Here is a 27,005-nt window from a genome sequence, read left to right as displayed (position 1 = left end):
TATATATATATATATATATATATATATATATGTATGTATGTATGTATGTATGTATGTATGTATGTATGTATGTATGTATGTATGTATGTATGTATGTATGTATGTATATGTATATGTATGTATGTATGTATGTATGTATGTATGTATGTATGTATGTATGTATGTATGTATGTATGCACACACACACACACACACACACACACACATATGCATGTATGCATGTGTGTGTGTGTGTGTGTGTGTGTGTGTGTGTGTATTATATATATGTATGTATCTATCTATCTATCTATGATTATATTTGAATATCTAACCATATAATAATAACATAAATATTCACAATATTCATTAAGAAAATCTTTATAATTTATGTTTAACTAATCTATACATTAACACTCCCTCTTAGATTAGTAGAAAAAAAATACACAGAAGAAGTCTTTGATCAGAAGACTTCTTAATGTCAGATAAGGGTTGATTCATCAACGAAATGATATTCATCAACTTATATTTGACATCATATAACATGAGAGTTGGCCTATCAACAATATCAACAATATGATATTCACCAAGCTCTCTAGAGTAATGGCCTATCATAACATCAATTGAATGATGACCACCAAGTACTCAGTGTGATATTGGCCTATCAAAATATCAGGGAAAGATATTCACCAAGTACCAAAAAATATATCTATACAAGAGACTTGTAGATAATCAAATTAATGATATCTAACACCTAGTTGTTGATTTATAAGATAAAGCCTTTACATGAAATAATTTCACAAAATGAATCATGCTACAAGTTATTGTAAGGATGTCACTTTACAACAACTTCTTTTGATACAAGTGGAATCATTTTGATGTCATCACTTCTTAATGATTAACATAGGTTTTATAAATTGTAATATGTAGAATGTACAATAATCAATTTCTTTGAGACATTTCTTCAGATTTTACAATCATACCAAGTTCTTTACGAAAATGCTCCCCTTTTGTCTTAGCAAGTGGTTTGGTAAGAGTGTCTACAATTTGATCCTTTGTACTAATATATTCCAACTTGATTACATCCTTCTCAACCATATCTCAAACATCGTGGTATGGTATCTCGATGTTTTTTGATCTGTTGTAGAACACTAGATTAAGAGAAAGCTTGATGTAGCTCTAGTTATCACAATAAATAGTAGTAGGTGGAAGTGGCTTCCCAAATAATCCAAATAGAAGTTTTCTCAACCATACAGCTTCTCTTGCTCCCATAGATGCAGCTATGTACTCGACTTCTCTAGAACTTTATGCTACTGAAGGCTGCTTCCAACTAAACCAAGATATCATTGTTGAACCCAAGGTAAAACAACATCCTGAAGTGCTCTTACAATTCTCTAAATTTCCTGCCCAATCATAATCTATATATTCTCTTAGATTTAGTTCAGTTTTAGTGTATTTGAGACCATATCCAATTGTACCACTGAGATACTTGAGAATATGTTTTGTTGCTACTAAATGAGTTTGTTTAGGTTCACACATGAACTGACTGAGAACATTTACAGCATAACAGATGTTAGGTCTTATGTTTACCAAATACATTAAAGAACCAATTATTTGTTGATATAGAGTAGGATCAACACTTTCAGAAATATTTAGTTACTTATTTTAGTTTCTTGAGGTTTGTTTCCATAGGAGTGTTCATTGCCTTGTTGTCCAACATTGTCAAACCTTTTGAGTAGGTCTAGAGTATACTTCCCTTTATTTAAGAAGATTCCTTTTGAATGTTGCCATACTTCTAGTCCTAAGAAGTAGTGCAGTATTCCTAAGTCTTTCATTTCAAATTCAGATATGAGATGTTTACATTTTTCAATGAGATGATCTTCTCCTGTGATCAAAAGATCATCAAAACATATAACCATAATTAACATATCCCCCTATATTACCTTGTAATATAAATTTGGATTTGCAATTTTTTTAGAGAAATCAAGTTTAGTTAGGTGATGATATATCTGTTCATACCAAGCTCGGGGAGCTTGTTTCAATCCATATAAAGTCTTTCTTAATTTGCATACATGAGATTGTTTATTGTGTACTTCAAATCCTTCTGGTTGTTCAAGATAAACTTCCTCTTCTATAACACCATTCAAAAATGCAGTCTTTACATCCATTTGATGAATTTTCCATCCCTTGGATGCAATAATGGCTAAAACAGTTCTGACTAAAGTATATCTGGCTACTAAAGGAAAAGTTTCCTCATAGTCTATTCCTTCCTTTTAAGAAAATCCACTTGCTACAAACCTTGCTTTGTATTTGTTGATACTTCCATCTGCAACATGTTTAATTTTAAATAGCCATTTTGAGGAGACAACTAATTTATTTTTTAGTCTAGGAACAATATACCAAACATCATTTTTAAGTATGGGGTTATATTCTTCTGTCATGGTATGTTTCCAATTTTGATGTTTTATTTCTTCTTTTACATCAGATGGTTCAGATTTGGAGATTCACTCATTAATGCAACGTAACTTGAGTATATGTTAGGACGTTTTCTTTCCCTAATGAAATCTAAGGGAATGGAATTGTTCTCTTCAATTAGCTTTCTGGCCTATAGTGGTCTTTTCTTTTCCTCAGAAGTGTGAGTAATGTCCATGGGTTCAATTGATTAATCTTCCTCCATTAGAAACTCCCTCTCATTATTAGAGTTTTGTTCTTCTAGAGTTTCTTCTAGGGTTCTTCTGAATTTGATTCATTTTCATCCTTAGATCTTTTGAAGGCAAAATCTTCATCAAATATTACATCTCATCTTAGTTCAGTATTTCTTTTTCCAGGGATATAGATACGATAAGCTTTGGAAGTTTCACTGTGACCTACAAAGATTCCTTTCTTTCTTGAGGGCTCTAGTTTGATTCTCTTCTCTTTAGGAATGTGTACATAGAGAGGGAAACCAAAAATTCTTAGGTATTTAAGATCAGGTTTCTTCTTGGTAAATGCCTCTTCAGGGATCTTGAGTTCAAGATGAGAGTGTGGACATCTATTTTGAAGGAAAACAATAGTATTTGAGGCTTCTCCCCAAAGATAAGTTTCAAGATTTTGATCATAAAGCATTGCTTTAGCAGATTCAACTATGGATCTATTATTTCTCTCAATTATTCCATTCTGTTGAGGATTATAGGGAACTGAACACTCCCTCTTGATCCCAACAGTTTTACAGTAATTTATAAAGATATCATAAATGTACTCTTTACCATTGTCTGTTCTTAAGACTTCTATTTCTTTCCAGATAGATTTTCTACAAGGGCTTTAAACTCTTTAAATTTCGTTAGGATTTCTTCAAATTCTTTACTTTTAAGAAAATAGATCCAAATCTTCCTAGAAAAATCATTTTAAAATATGATATAGTATAGAAACCTCCTAGTGAAGGAACTAACATAGGACCACATAACTCTGAGTGAATAAGTTCTAGGACTTCTTTGGATTTGGTTTGACTATTTTGAAATGTAGTTTTAATATTCTTCCCCACGGCACAACCTTTACAAGTTCCTTCATGGTACAGATGAAGTTTAGGTAGACCCATTACCATTTTTCCTAGAGAAGGTAATCCTCGAAAATGAAGATGAACTAGTCTCCTGTGCTAGATTTCATTTTCTTCGAAAGAATCATGAAGTAGAGCTGAATGAATGAGAGAGTTAATTTGGTAAAGACATCCATGTCTGGAGCCAATCTTCTATGCATTTTTTATGTTAGAGTTCTTAGGCCAAGCTAAGACCTTTCCTTCCATAAATTTAACTTTGAATCCTTCATCTTCAAGAGCAGAGATTGAAAGCAAGTTTCTTTTTATACCGGGTACATATAGTACCTTTGTAAGTTCAATTGTTTTCCCTGATTTCAGATGAATAGTACATTTTCTTATTCCCATTAGAGGATAGCTTGTATCATCTCCAATGGTTACTTCGTCAACATAGTCTTCCTTGATAGAGTCCAGTTGTTCTTTAAAACCTATAATATGTCAAGAGGCTTTGTTGTCAATTACCCAAGTACTTGATCTGGTTGATGCTTCACTAGAGAGAGTTGAATAGAAAACATTGTGTTCAAAATTTCCATTTGAGTTGTGAGTGGTTGCAAAGGAAGCTTGTGGGTTAATTCAATCAAGACATCTAGATGTTGGATGTCCAATTTTATCACATCCAAAGCATTGCATTTTAGAGAAGTCGGGTTGCTTTCTCTTTCCTTTGAATTTTCTTTTCTTCTTATTTACTTGTGTAGAGAGAACTTGTAAATCTTTGTTTAAGGACAAAACATTTTGACCTCAAGCTACTTGCATACACTCTTCTTGTATACAGTCAGCTTTAAGTCTTTCAAATTTAGGAAGTTTTGACCGAGAGCATACCCCTTATCTGAAAGTATCTTGTGATGATGGAAGGCCTTTTAGAGCCATTATTGTTAACTCCTTTCCATTACAGATGTGTCCTATGGAAGAGAGTTGATTTCAAAGTTCAATTATTCTCATAAAGTATGAGAAAATTTTCTCTCCTTTATTTATTTTAATATTTGACATTATGTCCTTTAATGTAATAATCTGAACAACATTATTTATCTCAAACATATTTCCAATAGCAGTGTACATCTCATGTGCAGTGTCTAGTTCTAAGATTACAGGAATTAGATGAGTTTTAACAATGTCCACAATAAGTTTCATAGCTTTATTGTTGTCACTCTCCCATTTTTCCAGTTCATCATTTCCTTTAGGTGGTGGGTCAGAATTTTCAATAAACTTATTTAGGCCATCTTCTTTCAGTATGAGTTTCAATCGTAATATCCAACCTACAAAATCTAAATCACCTTCTAATCTATCTTCCAACCTCATGTCATTCGCTATTTTTGAATAATATTTGATTAAAGTTTGATTTTAGGATTACTTCTTTAAACCTACTCCAATACCATGTTAGTGTATCAGACTGTAAGTGAAATAATATTCTAAATTATCCTCAAGATAAGAAATGATATATAATACTGCATTGTTATCAAGGAATGTAGAGAAGAAATATCTATATTGAATACACTGAAGGCACTGAAGACATGTTTATTTGTGTGTTCGTTGTGCTTGACAATCAGTGGGGATTAAGTTATATATGCAAGAGGGCAAACAAAGGGTCACGACCGATAGGCATGACTCATGCTTGAGTCACATCTATTGGGTGTGACACAATATCACCCCCAATACCTTTTCAATACCAATGATACAATAATGAATCGACATAAAGATAATCAAGACTATTGATTACATTGGTTTTGTTCAAATACAATTGCAATTTAAATGTGTGTACCTCTGTGTGCGTGCATGTGTGTGTGTGTGCGCGCATGTGTCTGTGCGTGTATGTGCACGCGCGCGCGCGTGCGTGTGCATGTGTGTGCATGTGTGTGTGTGTGTGTGTGCGTGCGTGTGTGTGTGCGCATGCACACGTGCCAATCAGTCTATATTTGAATATCTAACCATAAATAATAACATAAATATTCACAAGATTCATTAATAAAATCTTTATAATTTACGTATAACTAATCTATACATTAACAATCCCAATAGGCATTGGATTTTTTATGGTTACAAATATGGTTGTCCGGGTCATTTGCAGTTATGTTAATTATTATGTCTTCAATAATAGTTGCAAATTTGCAAACTACTTCAATGGATGAAAATCCATTGGAGAATGTTAATGGGCAAAAATCCATAAACTTTCCATGATTAGGAGATGGGGACCCTTTTATAGAAGAAGGCATTCTCATCCAAGGATTTCTTTTGGGCTAAGGGAAAGTCCATAATATTGGTTAGTTATTTTATTTCTTTTCAATATAGTTATTATTCATGTGTAGAAGAGTTCAAACATAATTTTTGTAATTTGTTATCATTTTTTAGTCTTACTAATGTATCACATGAGTATGTTGACGTAATTGAGTTTGCAATTAAATCTATATGTTAGCATTCCCATTTGGATAAAGTACTTCAGCTTGTGGTGTTCAAAGTTGATTGAATGACATTTTATGAATTTTAAGTAGAATTTGGATGTTGAAAACCAATTCAATTGCTAATGTTGTGAATTAGATCTCACACCTAATTATTTTGTCTTAAATATTAGACAATTGATCTCTTTGGTGTTACATAGAGTTTCATTTGTTATGATGTTCTTTTATTGAATATTAACTAGCTAGTTCATCAAGCGAAATTGGATATTCTTGATGCATGAAGCTATATTGAGTTGTTCTAATAAATCAGTTCTCGACATATCCATGTGCTAGTTGATATCAACAAATCTATCTTTAGTATTTTTTTTATGAAGTGTATTAAACTTGTAATTATTTCAATGCAACACAAGGTGACTAGTTTCAATGTTTTTTGGTGAAATTGGCAAAGTATTTGCAAATCTATAAGTATTCGTTGAATTTTCTTGACTACATTACATGTCCATTAGTCTATTAGCTTTGAAGTCTCCAATGAGCCACCTATCTCTAAAAAACATAAAATCTTGATGATATCACTTCATGGAATACATGGTGTACCACGATAAGTTGTGCCAATCCAAAGAACTCTGAAACTTATGCTACTACACTATAAAAATGGGAATCCATCATATTCCACAAATCTCTCAAACTCAATAAATGAACGTCCATATCAACAAAAGAAATGAATAAACTGCTCTAACAAAAAAATAGTGTCAATCCAAATATAATGATTTGAGTCCTCTCACAAACCGTCACTCAAAAAGATCAACATACATTCTCCAATGAATAATAATCAATGTACAATTCACCATGAAAGAGTCACTCATCATTGGTGCTCACTCCAAATTATGATTATGCAAAGTCATCTCATATCTACCTACAATGTCGAAAATTATATTGACCTAAAATCTCAAAAATAAAAATCAAACTAGAAAGATAATCTTGTGACTTGTCTCCATGGCACTTCCTAAACTTTGCAATATTCAAGACATAATGGTGTCCAAATCAAATACAAACAACTTAGACGAAATATGAAAAAACCTAGATTCAACAAATTTGTGTAACATTCTAAGCATACATTATGCATATCTATGATGTCTACACTCAAATTTGCCATACACATACCAACAAAGGCCCACTTATATAAACAAATTTTATAACAATCTGAAGAAGCACATAACAATCTAAATAAGAGCATGATCAATCTTCTCGTCACTGAAAACATTATGAAGAAATTCTTAACTAGTCTTGGACACTATTTTTGGATTATGAAGGAATTCCTTTCAAATGTCAGCAGTGTTCTAAAACTAGGCATGTGGTGGCTAAATGTGACATTGAGAAATCAAAGAAGATTACCTCTACTTCTTGGTGGAAAAATGTCACATTTCAACATTATATAATTTACAAGAATTCTTCCAGAGGAGCATCTCCCAAGCAATTAGGAGGATGTCCTAGTATCTTATGTTGTTGCCTTGGACTCTTTGAATGTTGCTGATACTTTGCCTCTAGTAGACGTTCATGGAATTGATAATTATCCTAGCTCTAGTAGGGGTCTGGTTGTTGGAGTTACGATTATTGTCCCTCGTGTGTCTGATGTTGATCAAGGTTTAGTTGTTAGTAGTCCCCTTGTGATTGTCCATAATTTTGGTCCTTAAGCTGGATCAATTTTATGTTCATAGGTGTATGAAGGACATGTCTCGCCTTCTCTAATTTCTTTGTTCCCGCTACCTATGTTGGCCCTTCCTCGGGATCTTGTCTTCCCTCCTAGGCTACAAGAAGTTCAATGTCGGATTCGATTTCTTTGCAGGATGTTGTAGCTAGGGTGGGAGGGATGGATTAAAATAAAATCCAAGAAATCTAAATCTGCTCAATCCTCTTTTGATATGACCCTTTGTTTCCACAAGGGTAAGTTCAAGGGTAAATCTTAGTTCTGTTTGGTCGGTTTGGGTTGCAGATTGGTTGGGCATTTTTTCTTTTCAAGCAACATCTCGTCTTGATGAGGGGAGCTTGTTGGCTTGTCCCCTTTTCTTGGTTTTGGCCCATCCTATTTTGTCTCGTCTCTTCTATGTGAGTAGACTTGAATATCTTTAGCTACAAGGTTTCAAGTCCCTGTCAAACCTACTTTGGATAAGGTCTTGAGGCCCCTTCAAAACATGTTTTTCACTTAATCAAAAATATTATTATCACAACATCATCATCACCGACATCCTTGGCATTAACAACAACATCATGATCACCAACAAGAGCGTCAACAACACTCAGCATAGCCTTATTTGGACTATCTAGCTTAATTTCCATGAAAGGTAACACAATTGTAGTGTGTAAAGAAGCATCTACTATCTCCTTAGGACTAGTTCAAACAAGGGAATTGCAACACATAATAGTGTTTCAGGCACTTTCTTCTAAAAACAATGAGACAAAACATAAAAATATGATGATCACATAAAGAACAAAGATATAGACCAAAACAAGATATGCATGTATGACAATGGTGACAAAAATAGGAACACAATTTTGATTGTACCAAATTGACAACAGCAAAGGAGGCCAACTTATCAAGTATTCATATACTCTCCAAATACAAACAAGATGATTTTGGAATACTTCAAAAGACAACACCCAACAAAGCCCTTATAAGATTATATAAGATGATATAAAGTGTGTTAGAATAGCTCCAATCTTTTTCTATTTGATTAGCTTCTTTTATTTTGTCAATTTGAACATGTAATGATAAAAATGTCATATTTATACAAAGTAGATCTGTTGATGCAGAATACATAAACAAATCAAAGGAGATACTTGTTCGACATAGGGCTCAACTGATAATGTGTATCAACAAAAAAAGGATTAGCCATAGTTCTCACAAAGTAATCTTATAACTCCCTATAAAATAACAAAATACCCTTAATACTCCATATAGACTATAAAATATCAAATAGTTTGGTTCTGTTTGCTTGATTATAGCTACAACTCCATTTATTGACTATGGTGTTGAACCCCATGCTTACTAGAGCACTTGGACATTCCATAAAAATACAATCATACCTAATCATCTTCTTTAGTCCATAGCATGGTAGCGCCATTAAGAAAACTCGATGATCCTGTGATCTTTGCAATCCATCTTACAATAGATGGTGACAATGGTTACAAGTATATTTTTATAAATAAAATATCAAGATAACAAAAAAACATTGTAGTGTTGTCAATTTTTGGGGTTCAATGACAGTATGAACATCTACAACAATACTTTGTATCAGTAAATAGATTCATAATTGATATAGAAACTAGTATGTGGAAAACAAAACAAAAGCAAACATGTGTTCACTGATAGAGACTTAACACCACAATCCTTTGTTAAAATGATTGAGAATCAAAGTGATATCATATAAGCTTACATTAAAACCTTGCAAGGCTAACAAAAGATGATCTTCAAGAGAACAAGAAAACAACAAGTACAAACAAGAAAATAATTTGAAAAACCCTTACAGCCAATAGTCAACTTTTACAACTTACCTCGTTCTTTATCTCTAGAAAAAAAATTCCACATCTCCATATTCCAACAACCAAGGATTCATCATAAGTGCCTTGATACAAATTCAACGAATTCAAAACATTGAAGAGAGAGCTTTCCAAGTATCTCCATTAAAATTTGTGAATAAATATTGTACATATAAAGACTAGAAAATGTCATATACTAGAAATTGAAATCTAAAACTACCAAATGACTAATAACTAATCTTAATTTTCATTATCCTACATAATGTAGATATATTATAGGTCTAGTAGAAGACAATAGAGTAGTAAATGAATAAAAAATGATAGAAAATAATAGTATTAGAAAAGCATAATGTGATAAACTAGTCACTTTCCATTCCCTTCTTAATTATAGAAACTAAATAATGCAACCAATGCACATATTGTCGTTGCTCTTTATTATGTAAATAAACAATGAGAAAATTGGCAAGGTCATTATTAATACCCCGAACTTTTAGGGATTCTTTAAAAGCGCCTTGTAGATCATAGTCCAAGCTACTGCACAACATACCCCAAAAAATGTCCATTATGAGTACTGCATATAGAGCTAGTGAGAAAATCGCATTGAACAAAATATTTAAATGAGCCAACAAAAATGAACATGAAATCAAACTTGACAAAATCATATAAAAGACTACTAGTACAATGCTCAATAATATAATTTGTGATAAATTTAAATGTGCTCAAAATTCCATGCAGTTCAGAAAAAACATTAAATCTATAAACTGAACAATGACATCCCCAAGAATGTTGGAATGGTGAACCTCTAAGAAAATCAAACCTGATTGATCAGAGAAAATGGCTAGAAAAACAATTGTACATTGTCAAAGAATGGTTTATTATTTTGTGTTAGGTTAAAATGTTGCAAAATTTTGTAATTATGTTTGTATGTTTTCAATAAAAGATTCATGATCTAAAATCTCTTGGATATTTATAACTTAAAACTAGAGTAGAAAGTGAAAAATATATCAATGATACCAATGATTTTTGATCAAATGTTTTTCAACATTTGTTGATAGATGCAAGTCAAAAACAATTTTTTAAATACATGCTAAGAGAATATAGATTTTCCTATTTATAAAGAGCATAATTGATTTATGTTTGCTCACAAGAAGTTGATCTTATTTAATTGTCTATTTGAGATTTGTTATTATTCTATTAGATTTTTTGTTTTTTGTAATGTGATCATCACTTGTTTTTCAATTCATGATCAAGTGTGCAAGAGATTTTAAGTAAAATATCTCTAAGATCTAGTTATTGTTTTGTTAGTGATCATTTGATAACAGGTTGTTCATTAACTTTTGTACAAACAATTCTCCATATTTTGGTTAACCCCTAACACATTTGGTCCATTGCAAATTCACCTTGGATTGGTGGTGAAGATAAAAGGAGACAAATGTCAGGAAGCTCTAATTTTTCTTTGAATTTGAAATTGGCGATACAACTATAAGAGTACCATTTAATAGCATAAGTAGCATGGTATAGTAAAAAGGTGACCAGGATAAAAGGGGTTCTCAAGAACCTTTGATCAGCTTATAACACATACACACACTGCAGCAAGTATTTGAAAGGAAACATATTCATTATCGATGATGTTGGTGTCGACCAGCCATAAGTAGAATCTCATGAATGTCCCCTTTTTCAAATGTCCTAGTTTGTGCCCTAAATCGCAAGTTCCAAGTAGAATAGAATACATAATCCTTGTTGAGATGTTGCAATGTGTTAAAAAATCACTAGAACATAATCTTCAGGAATACATCTTCCATATTAGAGACATTAAAAGCATAGATCATCTCAACTAGGACCAGGAACATTAACTTAATCATATGATATATTTAATTTAAGAATGGAGTTCAACCATTGGAGAGCTAGCATAAGGCGCATATATGGGACCTTAAACAACCCTTTATAATCCTTTACCCTAGGCCCAAGAGTGGATATCATTCCACTTAGCCATCATGTGGCTCCTTGTCATCCATAAGAGGGGGTTGTACTAAATGAGGAATTCTATAACCATTTATAATCCTCTACCCTAGGCCCAAGAGAGGATATCATCCGTCTTGGCATCACATGGCTCTTGACATCCATATGATGGGGTGCACCTAGTCAGGAGTCCATATCCAATCAATCCTCTACCCTAGGCCGAAGAGCGGATATTGTCCCTCTTATCCATCATATGGCTCTTGCTATACATATGCAAGGGTGTACCTAATAGGTAATTCATGGTCCACTAACCCTCTACCCTAGGCCAAGAGTAGATATTGTCCCTCTTGGCCTTGTGTGGCACTTTGCATCCATATCAGGGGTGAACCTAGTGAGGTGTTCATAATCCTTTGATCTTCTACCCTACACCTAGGAGATGACATTGTCCATCTTGGCCTCATGTGACTCCTGTAATTCACATGAGAGGGTGTACCCAATGAGGAATTCATAATCCATTAACCCTCTACTCTACACCCAAAAGCATATACCAGCCCTCTTGGCCTCATGTAGCTCTTGCCATCCATGTGAGGGGGTGAACCTAGTGAAGTGTCCATAATCCCAGAGTTTGCAAACTCTACAATTACTCTCTAAGTTGTTGAGTACTCTAGGTTTTTGCTTTGCAAATTTGACTCTCACACGTATATAAGCACAAGAACATGGATAAAATTGCCAATGCAAGTAAAATGTTGGTTTCACGTTTTTTTTTTTTGTTATAAAATCATGCATTTTGTTTTGAGGTGTCAATTTTTTATTTCAAAAAGATTTAGTAATTTAATTTTGCAAAGAAAACATATGTTCTTTAAGATATTTAATTTTTTGTACTTTCTAACTTGTCGAATTTCTACCAATCAAAAATTTGGGGCTTGTCAAGTACTCTTCGAGTCTGAGTTTGAAAACAATGCATAATCCATTGATCCTCTACCCTAGGTTCAAGAGTCGCTATCGTCCCTCTTGTCATCATGTGGCCTTTTCATCAAGAGGGTGTACCTAGTAAGTAATACATAGTCCACTAACCCTCTACCTTAGGTCGAGGTGCAAAAACCATCCCTTTTGGCCTCATGTGGCTCTTCCCATCCATATGATGTGTACCTAGTAAGGTGCCCATAATCCGCTCATCCTCTACCCTTGGTCGAAGAGCAAATATCATTCCTCTTGGCCTCATGTGGCTCTTGACATTCATATGACAAGTTGTACCTAGTAAGGAGTCCATAGTCCATTAATCCTCTACCCTGAGTCCAAGAGGTGATATGAGGAAGTCTACCTATTGAGGATTATATATACCATTGAACTCTAGCCTAGGCCCAAGAGCCAACATCTTCACTCTTGGCTTCACATGGCCCTTGACGTCTATATGAAGGGATGTACCCTGTTAGAAATCCATAGAAAAGTAAATGAATCAATTAAGAATCTAGAATGGTTAGCAACAAAAACTAATATGTTAGAGAAAGTCTTCATACATACTAAGCATACATCTCATGCAGACCACCGTTGAAGAGGAATGAGAAAGCCTGCAATAATTAGTAATCTCTGGTCTGATCCACCTCTGTGCATGATTGTAATATCTGAAGAACTGATCTGCTCTTATGGATCAGTGTTTGATCCTTCATTTGTTACAACCTCCCAAGGGAGTCTTCTCCTTTATGTAGGTTCATCTCTCATTGACGGGAGATAACTCTTTAAATGGGCATATCCTTTGTTAATTAGCTCTTTTCATTATAATCGTGGCTCTTCTACAATCGCTGCACATTATGCATATTAATTGTTTCCCTTAATCACTTACTTTGCTTAGTTGGATTTATCCATGTTGTAAAGATAATGATTACTACTTAAATGTCCATCACTGCTGTTCAAGTAAATCGCTGTTGGCTCATAATACGATGTCCCTGGGTATTATCTCTGCATTTCTCTGCATATTCATTCCCAAACACTTTTTCTATTTTCTGTTCTAATTCTGCTTAAATTTCGAATATTTCTTCCATCACTCCCCCACACAAACTCTGTTCTAGACTGCTGTAGATCTGCTCTTATTCATCATATAGGTCTGCTATCATCTTTCAGATCTGCCTATATATCTTGACAAGATCTGTTTATTGTCTGCTAATGAATATAAAGATATTCCTTGTCCATTTCTCAAATGAAATGTATCCACTTTATATCTTTCGATGGAGGGCATCTCTAAGCAATGCAACTCTTCACAAAATGCCCTTTGCCATGTTTAATTAATTTACTTGGTTGGCCGGACATGATATTAATTTAATTTAATTTACCCTTAAGAATTAGTTGACCCTAACCCTAGCTGGCTCTCTTCACTTATTTACTATTATGGCTGAAATTTAATTTACGAGGGCTGTGATATAGATGGGGCATGACAAATCTCCAAACAGAAACTTTCCCAATACAAGAGAAACAAATGTTCTTTCACCACAATAAGATGAATTAATTATGAGATTCAAACAATAATGTAAAAAATCTTGCTTATAGAAGCAAGGAGGGAGAGCTGGTCAGAGATCACCTCGCAGCGGGACAGTGGTCAAACGTCCTGTTGATAGGACAGTTGCATGTTCAAATCCCACTCACTGCCGAGATGCCGATGATTTTATGTGATTGGGCTCTGACCAACGGATCACGTTTGTCATGGACACCGACGTTCGGGTGTTGCCACAAGGATGATGCCGCACAGATGGTGCGCACACGCACGTGCAGCTGGCTGTTCAGCTGCTGGGAGGAGAGAAAAAGGGGTGCCGCACACCTTGGGAGATATAAAGGAGATCTAGCTCAATGGAGAAGGGAGCCATAAGGTGGCTTAGGCCAGGAGAGATAAGGAGAGTAGAGTGGCATTAGAAATATAGGTTTATCTAGGAGGCACCAATGCCTCGGCAGCCACATAGTCTTGGAGAGGTAAGGTGTGTAGTGAGGCGGTATAAAGATGGATGCATCTAGGAGGCGTTGATGCCTCGACAGCCCAAAAAAAATCTCCAGGATGGGGTCCCCCCTTAATGTGACCCCACTAGTTGATTGCTCCAATCAAAAGTTCTAACCTAAAATAATAATAAAAAGAAGGGAGAGCTAGTCGATAATCAACACCATCTACCAAAATTATTAAATGCACTAACCCATCTTAAGTGCAACTTAGGGAGAAGATTATTATGCAATATGAAAGCAAGATGCAATATGAGTCCTAACAACAAAGCCATATTAGGTACCCATGTACAATGCAAATGCAATGCAATGCAATCTCTCACAAGCAAAGAAAAGGAGAAATCCCCGTGGGAGAAAACTCCTCTCCAAAAGAGAGAAGAAACACAAGATGATGCATGGAGGACTTAATTGTAACCCCCAAGACTACATATATCATGTATATACAATCAAGAATCCCTCCGTAAGAAGAAAAAGAAAGACAAGATACCCCCCATAATAAAGAAGCTCTAATGTCAATGAAGAATGCTTGGAAATAAAAGATGATCCAATGCCTACAAGCAACACCTCCCCTAAGTCCACTGAATGATGAGGAAACCACTCCATGTCCTACTAAAAGGAAGAGGAACTCTCCAAATAGAAATCTCCGAAAACTAAGGAGTCTCCAAGCTTGAATAATCCACCATATAATCATGATCAAACTCAATCAAGAAATGTGACAAATCAAATGAGGGAGGAAACTCGTCAATGTCAATTTCAAAGACAATATATCAACAATTGTGTTTAAACTATCATCAAAGAGGAGAAAAGTCCCCCCCCTCATCTATGTCTCCCAATGTAGCATCCCAATATTAAAACTATCATCAAAGAGGAGAGAAATCCCCTCAAGTATGTCTCCCAATGTAAGATCCCAGCTAATTCTGTCATGATATTCTCAAAGTGTATTGACATTTTCTCAGACACTTATTATGCAAGGTCACTCTGTATGTTGATTTCTGAGTTTAAAGCTTGGTTTTGAAACTCATTTAAGATTGTCTTCACACATGCCAATGTAAAAGAAACATAAACAAAACTTTTACATTCAAAGACATCAAATTTCCAGCACTAAATAGTTCCAAACTCCCTAAAATCCCATCAAATGCTTGGTTGGAACAACCTTATTGGCACCAAAATGAACAAATGGAAACCATACAAGGTAATGATGGAATCAATACAGTGAATCTAGAATAAATTCATTCAGAAACCTCCTTATTAAGCCCTGCAAATGATCTTTTTTGGCAGATGTCAGCACCTGGAGTAGTACGGCTGGCTGAAGGTGTTTGGCAGCCTATTGGGATGAATGTAGACTCCAAAAACCTCTGATCTGCTGTTGAATATGCTCAACCTGCCCTGCACACTGATTCTCAGCTGGTATTCTTGAGGATTCAAACCCTAGATACAATTTCCAGGGTACCTGTTGTTGAACAGCTAGAGGAAAATAGTCTGGCAAACACAAATTTGTTGCTACAAGATAAATCTGTATGTTTTTTTATATACTTCTAATTTGTCCCTTCGCACCAAAAATTATCAAAATCAATTTGGACTCCAGTGCTTCAATCAGCTGAATGACCAATGAAATCCTCGCTTCTTGCAAGCTAGGGTATTGTCCAAATGCAGCAAAACTCAAGAGTTGTTGTTCCTAAGTATGTAATATGTAATATGCTGGAAAACCTTGTAAGAGCTCTCTAAAGTTGTTGTAGGTAAGACTGTGAACCCTAATTAGGGTTGGCCCAATTTTATTTTTTTCTAGTTTGATGAGCTATTTAGATATTGCCCCCTCTTATTTATTATTATATTATTACTTTATTAAAAAGTGATAATAAAATAACCTTTTTATTATTTTATTATAAAGTGAATATAAAGTCCTTTTTTATTATTATTTTATTATAACCCAAGCTTAGAAAATATTAATTTATTACCTCATTTACTCATAAAATGCAATTCAGGGCTCAAAACCAAATTTTGTCTGATGCTCTTCAATCCCTGATACTGTCTGAACCCTGCAAGCAAATTGGAACCTTGCTCAAATACAACCTGAAACTGCACAAGAAGTCCTTGAGAGAGTCCCCTTATCAACCCATTAGCCTACACGAACTCAAGTGATAGATCAACCATCAACTCACCTCCTTATCTCCTAGAAAAACGACATTACACCCAAATATGTAACATGAGACTCCACAAAAGAAGTCTGAAATACATATACTGATCCCATAAAGCAAGATCGGGAATACCATGATCATCTTGCTCAAGGGTAGAATTCAAATTCTAAAGAAGCAGGTGATGGAGGAAGCTCAATACTAGGCTCAAGAACCCCAAATTTCAAACGACCAAACTTCTCTACACAAACATGATTCACCCTTAATGGCCTTAATGGAAAGGTGTAAAATGTAACAAATGGTTTTTTATAACAAAATAGGATGATTGTTTAAGAGTTTTCCCAAACAATAACTGAATTCCTATTCATGGGACATTAACTGCTTTTAACTACTAATAGTTAATTGAAATAATTAGAATAATGATTAACTGAAATAATTGTATCAATGATCATCTGTAATAACTGGAATAACGATTAATTGAAAATAACTGTAACAATGATCAACAGATATAACTATAATAACGATTAACTGAAATAATTGTAACATTGATCATTAGAAATAACTATAATAACAATTAACTATCTTTCCCTACATACAAGTAAAGTAAATGCTTAACATGAAAAGAAGAAAAACATACAAGTAATATCCGGTGAGTCTTTAGTAGGTTGTGCAAGCCTCAACTTTTAGTAAGAGGAGAAGCATTGACTTAGGCTTAACCTCCCAACCTCGGACCATACTTATCCCCACACAATCTATTGAATTAGAAAGACCCTCCCTACCTCGGGATCAGGCTTGAGATACTTTTAGTCCTAACATCTGAGCATTCCAATGTTTAGAATGTCTGCACAGTTATGGACAGACATCTTTGAATAACTAGCGCCACTGACATCAAGTGATCATAGATGGCAAACATGCCTTTAAACGACCTTGGCCAAGGTTTTTCTGATGGGTTCAATGACCTGATCACCACCACTCAACTTGACAACAGGGGAACAATAAGATGGACAAGCATGAGCTATTAAGTGAAATTATTTTAAATTTATTGTATCGAATCTTACTTTTATTTTTATGTCAATGCAGATTCCATCTCACCTCTTCACATTTTTTGTGGCTATACAGAGCCGATGAGTCCTAGGTGCTCGGATCTCAAAGCAATCGGCTCTATCTGTTGATTCATGAATATTATATATTTCCAGCTTATCACAATCTGTGGCTTGAAAAATGTGTTCTTCAAGACTTGCAGAAAGTATCATTTGATTCTGATTCCGGTGGCATAAATATATCATGATTTCATAACATGGTTTCTTGGCTTTTATTGCCATAAACAAACTTTGAGAAGGTCAATCCTATGATGTTAAGTAAAATGATTTGCATCATGTTGTAAACTATAGCTTACTGTTGTATAATTAAAATGCAGTATCAACTGATAAAGAAAATGTATAGCAAAATTTGGGTTTCGGTTTATCACATAACCTAATATAATATGGAAAGAAAGATGATGTCTTGTTGGACACTGTGATTCGACTCTTCCTTGAAATGGTCTTCAAACACCAAAAACCAGTACAAAATGTCACGTTTTTCATCAGGAAGATTTATACCAAGTGGAAAAGAGATTGGTGGTAGACGTAGAGTTATGTTAGATGGTATTGCAGAGATATCAGGTGGTAGATGGAAGTTGGGTGCTTGGAAAATATATAAGTCGGATGCTTGGAAAATATAGAAGTCAGGTGCTTGGTAAATAATAATATATCTCCTCCGCCTCTCTCTCGACTTCTTAAATAAAAAGGTAATTTGTCTCCTTGGCTTCCAAGAAGTCTTAACATAAAAAGAAAATCTTGGCTCTTGAACACCAAATAAAGATGCCATGTGTTACAATCGGTTTCAAGTCAGAAAATGAAATAAAAAAGATGGAAAAAGATTTGAAGGTTATAAATCGAAAATAACTATGGTTTATATCTATCTACATGCACGTAGATATAATTATGGGGTGACATCATACTATTATAAAAGAAATAATAATATTATGGTGTCACTTTATTCTTATGTCTATGTGTATGTACTATGTACATAGGTATTTATTATAATTATGTGATGGAAAGATCAATCGAAATCCTTTGACGTACGTATTATATTTTAATTAAGTTATTTTATGATTTAAAATGTTTGCTTAATAGCTCATGCGGGTCCTTCAATTGTATCCTGAACTCTCTGGGTGTTCTTTTTGCATCTACATAACTTTTTTGTCTGTCATTGGCTTCTTTCAATCTCTGACAAATTTGGATTATCTGCTCTTCCATTTCCTTAAGCATTTCAAATCCAACAATAATTCTATCTTCCAATCGATTCCAGCTCACGGGAGTTCTACATTTGTGGCCATATAGAGCCTCAAAGGGGGCCATCTTAATGGTGTATTGATAGGAATCATTATAAGCAAATTCTACCAAGGGTAGATATGTTTCCCATTGGTATTGCCGATCCATACAGTAAACTCTCAAAAGATCTTCTAATACCTGGTTTACTCTTGTTGTTTGACCATCTATCTCGGGATGATAAGTTGAACTGATGTTTAGTTTAGTCCCTAATGCTAAAAATAATGTTTGCCAAAATCTAGAAGTTATCCTAGCATCCCTATCTGAGATAATTTTCTCTAGAACTCCATGCAATCTGAAAATTTCCTTTATGAATTTATGAGTGATTTTTGGTGCTTCATCAGTTAAATTTCTTGGTATAAAGTGAGCAACTTTTGTGAATCAAGCTACTCCTGCCAAAATGGCGTTGTGTCTATTCCGTGTCATACGTAATCCTTGTACAAAGTCCATAGAAATTATCTGCCATTTCCATTCTGGTACCTCATTTGGGTGCAAAAGATCGGCTAGGTATCGATGTTCTACTTTTACTCTTTGGCATTCCAAGCATCCTACCAAAAATCTTGTTATCTCCTTTTTCATTCCATTCCAAAAATATAGAGGTTTTATATTTGACGACATTTTAGTTACTCCAGGTGTCCTAAATATGGAGCTAAATGAGATTCTTCCGTAATCATTCTCCGAAGTTCAGTTTTGTTAGGTATATAAATCCTGTCATGATATCTTAACAATCCATCCTCCGGTACCCTAAATTCTGAATACTTGGGATCTTGTGGGTCTCTGATGAGAGCTAGGCCGATCTCTGCATAAAATTCATCATGCTCTAGATGCTACAAAATCTGGTCTTTTAATCTGAAATTTATAGTAGCCATTGCAAAAATGTGTCTCCTTCTACTTAAGGCCTCTGCCACTTTGCTTTCCTTTCCTTTGATGTAATTTATGTTAAATTCAGTCTGCTAAAAATTTCAGCCATCTCCTTTGCTTAGCATTAAGATTAGGTTGAGTAAATATATATATTAGGTTGTGGTGGTCGGATCCTAGATCAAAAGGTTTTCTGATCAAGTAATGTCTCCACATTTGAAGATCATGAACAGTAGCTGCTAATTCCAGATCATGAGGGGTATAATTCTGCTCGTTATTCTTCAATTTCCTATATTCATATGCAATTACCTTCTCATCCTACATTAGCACACCTCCTACTCCTCCTCCTGATGCATCAATTGTAACAACGAATTTCTTTTGAGGGTCAGGTACTCTTAATATGGGTGTTGTAATTAACTTTTCCTTCAAGCATTCAAAAGCTGATTGACAGTTTTCTGCACATACAAACTTCCTTCCCTTTCTCTGAAGTGTTGTAATCGGATAGGATATCTTGAAGAAATTTCTGACAAACTTCTTATAGAACCCTGCCAATCCCATGAATCTTCCGACTTCTGTCACATTTTTAAGTATAGGCCATTCCTTAATTGCTTTGATTTTTGACAGATCTACAACTATTCCTTGAGCTGATATAATGTGTCCTAAATACTGAATTTCCTTTTGATAGAAAGCGCACTTAGACAATTTTTCATATAATTTATGTTTTCTTAACCTTTGTAAGACTTTTTCCAAATGCTCTTGATGTTTTTCCTTGTTTTCTGAATAGATTGGAATATCATCTATAAAGACCAGTACAAACTTATCTAGGCAATCTTGGAATATGATTTCATTAAGTTCATAAAAGTTGTTGAAGCATTGGTTAACCCAAAAGGTAACACTATGCATTCATAATCTCCATACCTAGTTCTAAATGCAGTTTTGTGAATATCTTTGTCCTTAATACGAAGCTGGTGATATCCTGACGTCAAATCAATCTTTGAAAATATTGTAGCTCCTTTCATTTGATCAAAGGTCATCAATTCTAAGGAGTGGATACCGGTTCTTGATAGTAACCTTATTAAGCATTTTGTAATCTATGCATAGCTCATAGTTTCGTCCTTCTTCCTAACAAAAAATATTGGGGCTCCCCATGATGATACACTAGGCCGAATCAGTTTCTTGTTTAACATATCCTGTAATTGTATTTGCAACTCCATTAATTTGGTGGTGGTCATTTGATATGGTGCCCGAGAAATGGGTTCTACTCCTGGTAACAAATCTATGGTAAAATCATAGACTCGAGATGGAGGTAAACCGAGGAGTTCCTCGAGAAACACATCCTGATAATTCTTTAGGTAGGGATTTTTTTTCAAAAGATTCCTTTTAACTTTTCTCTAATTTCCCCATCTTCAAAAATGTAGTCATCTCCATAAGTGGTGTTTATAAGATTTCTCATATCTTAAACTCTTACTGCAAAAATCTCATAGCCTTTTCTTCCACATTACTTAAGTTGCATGGAAGATATCTGTTTTGATTTAATTTCATGTTTAATCCCAATAATGCTTGCAAGTTTGCGTTGATCATCCAAACAATCTACAGTTTTAGCAAGACAATCAACCTTGGCCTTATGCTCACTGAGCCAATTAATGCCTATAATAATATCGTAAGACTCAAGAGGTGCTACATATAGATTCAATTCAGTAGAGAAATTTGGAAAATCAACCCAAGCCTCAAACAGACACTGCTCTACCTTAGCCCTTGATTAGTTTGCATACTCGATTGTCCATGGTTTTTCCATAAAACTAGATCTCTTTGGAAATCTACTTAATAGTTTAGGCGATATAAAACATTCAAAAGCTCCAGTATCAATTAAAATAGAGACAGAGTTCTTGTAGATCTTACCTGGAGTTTCAATCAGGCTTATCTGTTATTCTGCTTGTTTATTGTCAAAGATTGCATGGATCCTTTAATGATAAACATGCTATTGTTGTGGAAGAGGTGGTCAGTGCGGCTGATTGGTGTTGGACTTGACGGGACATTTATTGGCATAGTGATCTTCCCCACAATTGTAACATCCTGAAGGTGGCCCTTTCTTTTCATTGTTCTTATTATTCTTACCTATATTAAAATTACTTTTAAAATCCTTGACTCCATTCCCTTTCAATTCTGGCTTGCTAAACTTATAATCCCTAAACAATTTCTTTTGAGATCTAGTGTTTGTACTTTCTGTATTCCAATTTGTTTTCCTTCTATTATCTCGAATGGAGTCATCTCTCTTGATTTTATATTCTTGTCGGATAGCCTTCTCTAAAGCTCCTTCCATGGTTTGAGGAGTGAGAACATCAACTGCTCCTATTCTATTTTTCAAACCCATAATAAATTTCCTCAATTTTAGATTTTTGTCTTGTTGATATGTTGGTACATACTTTAGTAATCAGGTAAATTTCTCCCAGTACTTGTGTACAGTCATATCTCCTTGCTTCGAGTTTTGGAAATCCAGCAATTTTTTGTCATAAAAAGTTTGGGGTAACAAACGGTTCTAAAAAATGGTTACAAATTTTTCCCAAGTAATTTCAATGGTTTTAATGTTTTGCTCAACCTTGGTGTTTACCCACCATGTAGCAACTTCTCCAATAAAGTGGCATATTCCCCAAACTGCTTTTGAGGTTTCTGAAAAGTTCATAATTTCAAAGTATTGTTCCATTTCGGTTAACTAGGCCTCTGCATCCTCTCTGGATTCAAAACCAGCGAATTTCGATGGTTTGATCTTAATATCTATGCATAGATCACTCACTATTTCTTGTTTCTTTTATTTTTCAGTTTGAATGGGTAAAGCTTGTGAGGTTCTCTTGTTGCATTCAGAGACTTCTGTCTCTGTTCTAAGAGGAGGCGAGGATTGCATTTCTTCTTGGTTCTACCCCATCTGGGTTACCATCTCATTCATTGTTTTTTCCATATTATTGAACTTTAGTTGTGTTTCTTGCAAAATCTAAAGCAATAAATCAATGGATGATTGTGTGTTTTCATGGACCATGTCATGACCTGCAACGTTCTCTTTGCTGCTCATTTTGTTTGTTTATTGGTTTAACCTGAAAATTTACAAAATTTTCAGTCAATATATTGTATACATATTTTTAAGTGTGCCTACAACAAATTAAAAGAGTTTGCGAGTGAATATAACACACAAATAAACCAATTTATTTAACTTTAATACTCTTGTTGCTGCATTCATGGCAGCCTTATTTACAAAAACTTCCTCTACTGAGGATGTTTACATTATGGAATCTAAATTTTGCTTCTCAGCATTTAGTTCTGTTTTAAATTTGTACATATCCCGCACCATCCAAGATCTGTGGAAATGCAGAAGAGAGTTTCCCTATCGAGCATTCCAATTTTGAATTAGTTTGATTCTATATGCTGCTTTACTAGCAAGAGTCCACCTGACTCCTTCCTTCTTCATTCGTTGCTAAGCCTGGTTTAGAGTTTCATTGTCTTGGGGCATGGACCAGTGTAGTATCCCGATCCTAGATATTTGCTGATTTCTCTTTAAAACAAAATAACCAGAAACTAAAACCTTGCAGATGTATTCGAACACAAATGAATACAATACAACAGCCGACAGATGTTTAACAAGCTTCTTCTTAATAATAATATTCAAACTCAAAAATAGGCAAATGGAATACAATACGATGTTTGAACCAGAAAATTTCTTCACCAATTAAGAACCGGTTCCTTTCAACTTTATATTCAGAATTCCAAGCATAGGCAATTATAATACAAACAACAATAAGAAACTAGTGTTCTCCCAAATAAATCCGTTTGCCTCAAAATGATATTAAAGATTCAAGCATATAAAAATGTATTACAATCAGTAGGATTAAACCAGTAGTCCTTCAACACTCCTAAATACATTATTGTATTATATAATAGCAATACAATAACCAGTACAGAACACCAATCCTAAATACAGATTTAACAGTCGGATTGGAATGATAGGATAAGAACCTGTAAACGCGAATGAAACACCTGAAGTGATGTTTCCCGAGACAATGGGTTTGTGTCCACTGCCTACTAGCACGAGGGCTACGTCCTCCAACTAGCTGAAAGCTGAAGCTTTCTAAGACTCCCGTATGAGAGGAAAATTGAACTGAGTAATTAATCAAGCCTCCAAAAGTATGAGTCTCATCTCCCTTTATCTTCACAACGGTGACTCTTCAGCTTCTTCCTGGTAAATTGTCTTATTCCTCCTCATCCTCTTGTGACCACATGAGATATTAATTTGAACTTAAATAATAAATCTCCAGGTAACATAGTCAAATTTAATATTGAAAATTTGTTCCTTCTTAATAATTCTAATGTCCCCAAAGAAGGGACATTACAAATCTCCCCTCCTTGAGATTGCTTGCCCCCAAGCAATCAGTACCAGGATCCCATATAAGTCTGTAGGCAGCCCTGAAATCAAAACTGAAAACAATTTCAGCCATACTATGTAGCTAATTGTCTCTCTGCAATAAGACTTTCAACTGGATCCCTGGATCCCATATAACTCTCTGAAAGAACTCAACACCTGCACCTATAAACTGTTCAACACTGACCAATACTAGGACCACAATAAAATCCTCGTCCAACCATAGATGTAATCTGCCAACACTTAGGTCCCAAACTCTATTACGTTGTCTCGTTGCTATGATGAGATAGAAATATATCCAAGGTCCATGTATAATCCAGTAGAGTGTAAAGACCTACCCTAAATGGGTGATGTCGGAAATGAGCTCCTCATAAGCTAAAACCACTATCTCAAGGACATCAAAACCAATACCATCGTCATCAACCTGGAGAACTCCCAACTACATAGGCGCTATGAAATTGAAAGATGCTGGAAATATAACCACATTCCTCACATAGCTACTCCACCAAGAATTACTTAGCAGCTGATGAAGGAAAATCACCCAACTCCTGAGAGGGTTGAAATCAAAAAATATGTTGGGGTTGATCAACTAATAAGCAACAAAAGTTGATTCATCATTCCCAAGCTGAGTTCTTGAATCACTATTAGGATCTGAATCAATATTCCAAGGTCTGAAATCAATTTCTTCCTCCTCAAGGCATACAAGAGAGACTCCCTCATCTATCATAAAAAGTGGGTTATCGGACATCCAGTCAGCAACCACTTCAAACAAGGGGTTATCTATCAGCTGAAAGTGATCTAAAGTTTTGCTACTTAATCATTTGGGGCAGCTATCCAAGTCATAAGTTTGCTGAATGCTCTCAAGTTCATCGATGACTTCTAGGAAAAATTCCTGTTTCATTCTATCCTCATGTTCCCGAGATTGATTCATGACCTTGATCTGATTTTCTGCTCCTTGAAGAGAGAATCGAGCCTCATCCAATGCCTCACGAACATGCTTCAACTCTGTGTTAAGTTCGTCAATCTCATCCATCTCTCTATTTGACTGTTCAGCATATATCTCAGCAATCTTAAGGATATAATCCCTGTAGGTCAACAAATACAAGTAATCTGATTTCATAGTTTCAAGGGGTATCTTGACCTCCTGCAAGTCATCAGCATTCCAATCTCTTCCCGCTTCTCTTGGAATCCTCATATAGAGCTCCTCAACCGATGCATGGGTCCTGTCATAATGTACTGAAGATGCCACAACCATATCTTCACTAACCCTCAATTGATTCCTTAAGGCATGCATTTCGTTACTGCCCTGTTGGAACTATTTATTATCTTGCAATGTTATCTTAGGGGGTTCTTCCAATTTCAAGCCATGCATATTAGGAATATAAGGTTCATCATAAAAATGCCCCCAAACTACTATTACCTTGTGGGCAATCTATCTCCCCAACCTTCCTGTCAAGGCTCACTTCCAAATCACCAACAAAGAAACTTGCACCTTGTGTAGCATCTTCTACGTGAACGTGACAAGGCCACAATTCACTGGTAGTTGACTGTTCTTTTTTTTCAAGACACCCTAATTGCTGATTTCGGTCCGCCGGAAGATCTTCTGATACACCTTTGTGCTGGTTGTTTGCAAGGAAATCTTGAACCAATTCCAAGTACCTTCTTTTTGCCATGTCAGTCATGTTTTGCTGCTCAAGGTAAAAATTCATATAATCGCTGAATGATAGATCATTCTGAATCCGTTTAGGGAATTTTTTATATTCTCCATAAATCTCAAGTGTCTCAGCTCTTATATCAGATTCAGAGTTCTAGGCAAACTGTTCTTGAAGCTTCATAATATTTATAGAGATTTTTCCCTGTTCAAAATTACTTGCCGCTGTAATAGAATTTGATCGAAAATTTGATTGTAATTGACTGATGCAATTCACCTTAACACTCTAACTTCTGAGCTAATAATTTGATATTAAGTTTTCGATTGGAAGCTGCAATCATTTACTGCTATAATGACCTCTGGCTGGATGTTGTTATGATTGTCTGACCAGGGGTCTCTGTTGAAATGGAGTTTGAGTGCCTGGGTTCAAAATTTTGCTATTACCGTTTGCTTACTGTTTGTATGCTTCAAATTGCCATGAGAGATCAAATTGCCAAGTAATAAAAATGCATTCAAAGGTGACACCCTAAGAATTTAAGACCACTTTATGACTGGAATATATAGACAAATATTACAACGCGTATCTTGATAGAGATATCATATTTGCTCTGATTTGTCAATATATTCAAAAACCATTTGTCCTGCAACACTTAGATGCTTAACATGATCCACCCCAAATTCAGTACTCTAACCCAAAATCACTGGAAGTCTTCGAATGAAGATAGCTGCAGACAACAAGAATCATCGATGGCGATGCCAGGGAATCATGTGTTAACACATCCCACAGATCTGAGTATTTGATTTTGCCAATACTTGTCCTGGACTGCTCTTCCACCAGCTACTAATATTATACCTAAAGAAACCTGAGATGGCTGAACTTTTATGTTTGTGGCAGCATTAAACACTCTGCTCTATCACAATCACAGTTTACTTTCCAACATGCCCAAAACTAATTTCTCATGGGCAACCTGTGACCACTCCAGCATTTCCCAGAATATTTTCAACTTCCCGTTCTGTGTCTGGAAAGCTCCTCAGTCAAGTAATGTAATTAGAACCACTATGAAAACACACAGCAGTCAGCACCAAGGATTTCACATGACCATCAACGACTATATTCCTTAATCTCACTCCAAGAAGAGGACAACATGCCAAGTCTGAAAGACTTCTCCACGCCAAGGCAAGGA

General features: G+C 35.0%; 1 protein-coding gene across 2 annotated transcripts in view; it reads right to left on the bottom strand.

Moving 5' to 3' along the window:
* Positions 1-8,856: 8,856 nt before the first annotated feature.
* The window catches only part of LOC149542756 (Mitochondrial glycoprotein family protein), a 54,775-nt gene continuing 36,626 nt past the window's right edge, over positions 8,857-27,005 (bottom strand). Inside the window, exons 3-5 of one of the 2 annotated variants that reach the window (XM_089797647.1) lie at positions 9,950-10,002; positions 9,484-9,554; positions 8,857-9,091 (exon numbers count right to left, since the gene is read on the bottom strand). In XM_089797647.1, coding sequence (XP_089653773.1) covers positions 9,053-9,091; positions 9,484-9,554; positions 9,950-10,002 — 163 coding nt within the window. In that variant the 3' untranslated portion in view covers positions 8,857-9,052. Of the gene's footprint in view, positions 9,092-9,483; positions 9,555-9,583; positions 10,003-27,005 lie in introns of those variants that run through there. The other variant, XM_089797646.1, reaches the window with a different exon arrangement.

The sequence above is a fragment of the Cupressus sempervirens genome, chromosome 8 (genome assembly GCF_028749045.1).
Source record: "Cupressus sempervirens isolate cs-2001-9-10 chromosome 8, ASM2874904v1, whole genome shotgun sequence".
Classification (NCBI taxonomy): Eukaryota; Viridiplantae; Streptophyta; class Pinopsida; order Cupressales; family Cupressaceae; genus Cupressus; species Cupressus sempervirens.
The sequence above is the reverse complement of the archived record's forward strand: the minus strand, read 5'-3'. Positions and strand labels throughout refer to the sequence as shown.